This window comes from Rhinopithecus roxellana, chromosome 8 (assembly GCF_007565055.1).
Source record: "Rhinopithecus roxellana isolate Shanxi Qingling chromosome 8, ASM756505v1, whole genome shotgun sequence".
Lineage (NCBI taxonomy): Eukaryota > Metazoa > Chordata > Mammalia > Primates > Cercopithecidae > Rhinopithecus > Rhinopithecus roxellana.
Genome location: NC_044556.1, coordinates 50,076,904 through 50,082,903, shown reverse-complemented (window position 1 = coordinate 50,082,903; position 6,000 = coordinate 50,076,904). Strand labels below are relative to the sequence as shown.

Genomic DNA, 6,000 nt, shown 5'->3' with positions numbered 1-6,000 from the left:
GAGGCAGGAGAATGGCGTAAACCCAGGAGGCGGAGCTTGCAGTGAGCCGAGATCGCGCCACTGCACTCCAGCCTGGGCGACAGAGCGAGACTCCGTCTCAAAAAAAAAAAAAAAAAGAAAATCCCTAACAGAGATCATCCAGCCACAGGCATGGGCAGGTGCTATGTATGTGCCTGGAGAAGAGGTACTAGGATGTTTCCCAGGGATCTAGTATTAGTGTCAACCCCTGGGCCCAGTCCTTTGCATTAATTTGGAGGAAGGGGGTGAAATAGTTAGCTGTCAGGTGGTGCTGGCAAGTGTGAGAGTACAGTAGGTATGAACACTGCAGTTGCTATGAAAATGGACGGTAAAGTGGTGTGAGCAAACACTTGTCCAAAGGACACAGACTGATCATCTTGTCAATCGACTCTATAGCACATCTATGGGACTGGCTGTCAATCTCCGGATGAGTGGCAAACAATGGCTACTAGTTATGAACATGACATATTTTGAAAAGCTCTCTTGGAAAAATAGCACAAACTGGGGACTCGGAGCCCAGATGGTTTGACTGTCCATGGAGGCAGAACCAAAAGATCTCACTATTCTAAGAGGATGGCAGCAGCTAGAGTGGATTGGGAGAATATTACCAGTGGTAGAGATGGGAGGACAAGCCATTTTAGTGTCAGAGTCCACCATCAGCAGTAGAGACTTGCTTTGAGAGGAGAGTCAGTTGGATACTAAATGCAGTGTGAAGGTTTCTAAAGACATTCCTCAATCAAAATCAGAGGGTAAAGCAGTCCCTTGAATCACCTAGGCCTGTCCTTTACCTGGACACAAGTGGTACAGTAGGGAGAATTCTGAATGGTGTCACCCAAAGCTTTGCATAGGCCTTAGGTCAGCAGGCATTGCACACCTTTCTTTGCTATTCCTGGTTACTGAGACTCTGATCCCCACTGTGCATCCCAGTAAGCCACCAAGGTAAACTGCTTGCCTTGATCGTCTCTCTCAGCACTCTGCAGTATATACAGTCTTGAATGTCAGTTAGGCGCTGTTACGTGGGAATCTACCTGCTTCCCTAATAGATATAGCCAGGACACAAAGTTCTCTGGTTATGACACTCCCATAATAGAGCTGCCTCCACAGCCCCTTGAAATTCTGGATCAGGGATTGGACATCTAACAGGCAGTTTTGACTGCTTGGCATGACAGAGTTCAATCCAACGAAAGGAAGACACGTTCTCTTGTGTGTAATGAATCTGCAAGTCACTTATTCAAACTGTAGTAGTCCGAACTCAGACGCTGGATGTCAGGTGCCCTCAGGATTGTCTTCCTGGATCTTGACTGCAGCCACTCCTACAGAGGGTGATTTCCTGGGCTGGAACCAGTTTGCAGGACTATGAGACTATGTGGACTACAAAGACTAGCTAGGCCCCAGGGCGGCGGCAGAGTAAGCCCCAGAGCAATGCATTAAGCCTTCATGAAATGAGTATTCAATGAATGAGGTAGTGATTCAGTGTATATTTGATCCACTGCAACAGGTGGGAAGGGGGCAGAAGGAGCTACTTCCTAAAATAACCCTTCTTCAGACTCTTAAAGAACTGATCCTTGTTTTGAATTAAAAGCTGTCTTCATTTAACTTCCAGTCCTTTGCCCTACAGATAACTGTCAGCGCCACATCAGTTCTACCCATTCTTTCACATGAAGACAGATGTCATGTTCTGAGTCATCTTTCCTCGCCTCCTTCCACCAGCCCTTATCTGGTGGCTCACATTTGAGCGAGCTCCAATATGTCTCTTTTTTCTTTTCTTTTCTTTCTTTTTTTTTTTTTTTTTTTTTGAGACGGAGTTTCGCTCTTGTTGTCCAGGCTGGAGTGCAATGGTGCGATCTCGACTTACCGCAACCTCCGCCTCCCGGGCTCAAGCGATTCTCCTGCCTCAGCCAACCTAGTAGCTGGGATTACAGGCATGCGCCACCACTCCCGGCTAATTTTGTATTTTTAGTACAGACGGGGTTTCTCCATGTTAGTCAGGTTAGTCTCGAACTTCCGACCTCAGGTGATCCCCCCGCCTCGGCCTCCCCCAAGTGCCGAGATGAGCTACTGCGCCCGGCCTGTAAAATCTCTTAAAAGAGTGGTACACGGAGTGCAGTACTCCACCTGTGGCCTGACTGATATGCAGTACAATATTATCACTAAATTGCTACAGACGGTGTGCTTTTCGTTGTTGTCACAGAAATGTATTTGGTTAGTTATATTTGTTAACGTCTCGTCTGACTTTCCAGTCTTTCCTCACTTTGTGCAGTCATATTTGCCGAGTCAAGTAAAAGTTATAACATTTAGGACACAATGCCTGACTTACTATAATTACTATTATCTTATGATCTTTACAAAACAGAATTGCCACTTAGGTCTCAGGCCCTACCTCCTTCAGCCTCCGAAATGTTAAAGTTACCTTGCACTGCATGCTTTTAGTATCACCCCTAACAAGCCCCGCTCCTGGGGCCTCAGTGGCTGGAGCCTGGCGTCTGCCCCACCCACGCCGAGCCCGAGGCGGGGCTCTGGATGTAGCCGCTGATTGGCTGGCTGGGGCGCAGCTTGATGGCGTCGGGCTGGAGCGCCGCAGTCCCGGCTGCGGCACCAGGGAGAAGACGGACTGTGTAAGGGGGCCTGTGGCCCCAGCGTGCCGTGGCCTCGGGGAGTGTGAAGTGGAGGCAGGAGCACTCCTTACACTTCGCCATGAGTTTCCTGATCGACTCCAGCATCATGATTACCTCCCAGGTGAGTCACTGCCTCCCGCCCCGACACCCGTCCGCTTCCCTTTCCCGAATCGCCCTCTCGGGTCCTCCGCGGTGCGGGCTGGTGCGGGGTCTCACTTCTCTCTCAAGCGGCCTGCGCCAGTTACTCCGGGACCCAGAGCACGAAGAGGGTGTGCGATTTGCTGCCTCCGGTTCCCTCTACCCCGGCTGTCAGGAGGCTGGCCTGCGGCCGTCCGCGGCCCCACCCGGCATCCGTCCCTGGAATTTCGGTCCACTTTTGGAAGGGGTCCGCCGGCCTCCACGCTAAGAGCCGGCGCCGCCACCTAAGGCGGCGGTCCTCAGAGCTCCTCGAAGCTCCTCGAAGCTTCCGGGCTGCGCTGCTGACCCTGGGCTGGGGAAGCCTGTGTGGTTCCGGGCACCGGGTGTGCGGCGCGCCAATCAGGGCTGGATACTGAGGACACGTCAGTGTAGGCTTTGCTGTTAGATGTCAAATCCTGCATCCAGGTGTGGAGAAATTTGCTGCTTCAAAGTGTCAATATAAGGTTATACGTATGCTTAAAAGTATGAGGTTTCGTGTTTGCACTGACACCTCATCCTTTATCCTCTGCTTACTTACCCACCTTTTTCGGATGTTTGTCTGACCCTCCTTTCTTCTCCATTGGTCACCTTCATTTGTTTGTACAGTCAACAAACATTTATCGACCGTTATATAAAGCTCTGAGCGTACAAACATATAAGACATTGTCTGTGCTCAATAGAAGCTTCGTCTAGTGAGCCTCTTGCTTTTACCATGTAATCCATTGTTAATTATTGTTTCTTCCTAGCATTTATCATAGCACTGGCATTATTTATGTATGTGTTTATGATTTCGTTTTTTGAAATCCTGCCTTGTTCATAGCTGTATCCCCACTTTCAAGTGCAGGCATTCAATAAATAATTGTTGGCCAACTGTTAATATTTGTGAAGCTCAGACTACATATTTACCTTTTTCCCCTCGTCTTTCCAATAATTTGAAGAATTTTTTTTTTTGGTTGTTTTTACTTGTTCTTTCTCTCAAACGGCAAGTAACAGAAACAGTTACCTTTTGGAGCTTAAAGTGAACTAAATTTTTGTTCTTTGATTCAATTTTTGTATTGCTTCATCCTAATACTCGTCTCCGTAGAGCGGAGCATTGTCCTTTTCTGTTCAAAAACTTTTACAATATTTAAGAAGATAAGAAAGAAGGAAAAGCCATCCATGATCCTACCACTCTAATGCAATCTTTTTTTTTTTAATTTTTTAAATTTACCACCTTTTCTATAGTTTTCATAATTGTTTTTATTGACTGCATAGTATTCAAATGTATTGTTAAAAAACCTGGACATGTAATTCTTCTGCTTAAAACCTTTCTAAGACTACCTAGTGCCCTTGGTGACAACTTAGGGTTATTTTTAACCCTAGTACCAATTTGAGAAAAATAGCAATATTTAATTAGCTTTTCTTTTCACTTATAATAAAGATAAGAATGTCAGTAGAAAATTGGCTTTGCATTGCAGCCTCTAAGATTTTTAGCGTGGATATAATTGATACGTTGAACCAAGGAAGTGGCTTTCTAATTTCGTATGCCTTGTAATCATAGACTTTTACTTCACACATATATCCATATGCAGTAATTAATTGTTAAACTAATGTGGAAGAAAGACCCAAAGATTCCTTTGCATGGAATGTTCTCTGTTCAAATATTTATGTGGCTACTTTATCATCATTTCGGCATTAGTAAAAATGTCACTTTAGGAAGGTTTTACCTGACACCCTGCCCACAGCCAAAGTGGCTTTCCATTTCGGCTGCCTTCTTCCTCATTTCCATGTTTTATTTTCTTCTTGGCATTTATTGCTATAGTTCATTTGTATGTTCATGTGTTTGTTATCTGTCCATGAAGTCCAAGACACTGTCTTTCTTGTTCTCTCCTTTATTCACCAGCATCTAGATCAGTTGCGGGCACATAGTAGAGTTGTAGTGAATATTTATTTAATAAAAAGCACTTCTCTAGAGAGGTGTGGTTACCTTGGAAACACCACCATTGCCCCCTGTGCCCCTCCCCCCTCATTTTTTCTGTGTTGTATTAACTGAAAGGTTTATTTGAAATGAAATCTGAAATCAGAGGTCACATATTGAATCTTGCTCACCGCGCCACAGGATGAAGTTCACACTCCTTTACGTGGCTTTTCAGGTCCATTATGGATGGGACCCTCGCTCTTATCAGGTCCCTTATTGATGGGACCCTGGCTCTTCTCTCTTCAGCTATGGCTTTCACCATTTTATTCTTTAGACTTCCTGAACTTCTTTTAGTTCCCTAACCTGGCCATGCTGTGGTGCCTCCAGATTTCCACACAGTGTGTTTTCTCTTTCTGGGCCTTTTCCTCATATCCCTCCCCTTTCAGCCTTCAGATCTCAACTTGAACATCCAAGAAGCTTCCCCTAGACTGGACTAGATGTCCCTATACATACTGCCATAGTACCCTTCACCTACTTCCCCTGTAACAACACAGTCACATTGTTTTGTAATTACTGGTTTATCTCCTCCGTAGGTTATAAACTCCTTGAGAGTAGCATTCATGCTCTCTTGTTTGCCGTTCTATCCTTTGGACCTGGCACATATTAGGCACTAATAAATACTTGTTAGATGATTAAAAGGGTGAATAAATGATCCAAGAAAGGTGTCTTTTATAGTTAATTCTTTAATAACTATCCTGCTGATGGCCATTTTTTTTAAACAGTAGCTAATTTTCAACCCAGAAGTCACTTTTATAAAAGCAACTATGATCTAACTCATGTTTTGAGCCCTCTATACAGTCATTAAGACTTATCAGTTCCAGAGTACACTCTTAAGTCCTAAAGTCAAGATTTTACTCTGTACAATTCTGAAAGTATTAAGTCTCGTTTTTAATAAGAAGCTATGCGCCTTCCATTTTATTTGCAAAGCTATTTGAAATTGCATTTTGCTTCTGCATTCTTTTTGGATCCTCTATAATCTTGCCAGAATTTGTGTTTATCTTGGATGTAAATGAATTCTCCAGCTACTTTTGTGTATGTGTGTAGTTTAAAAGTCTTTTTTTTTTTTCAACTTTTATTTTATTGTAGATTTGGTATTTGTGCTGGGTATATTGTGGGAGCTGAGGCTTGGTATACAAATGATTCTGTCACCCAGGTACCAGGTGCATAGTACTCAATAGTTTTTCAGTTCTTCCACTTTCTCCCCTCCCCTGCCCCCAGGTAGTCTCCAGTTTC

The 6,000-nt window shown here is 44.5% G+C and overlaps 1 protein-coding gene across 4 annotated transcripts in view; it reads left to right on the top strand.

The window, feature by feature from the left end:
• The first annotated feature begins 2,538 nt into the window (after nucleotides 1–2,538).
• Nucleotides 2,539–6,000, top strand: part of GPR89A (G protein-coupled receptor 89A) — a 76,163-nt gene continuing 72,701 nt past the window's right edge. For all 4 annotated transcript variants that reach the window (XR_004058702.1, XM_030935507.1, XM_010374461.2 and 1 more), the window contains exon 1: nucleotides 2,539–2,754. Coding sequence is in view for 2 of the 4 variants with exons in the window: in XM_030935507.1 (XP_030791367.1) it covers nucleotides 2,713–2,754 (42 nt within the window). In the remaining 2 variants the exon portion in view is untranslated. The remainder of the gene's footprint in view (nucleotides 2,755–6,000) is intronic.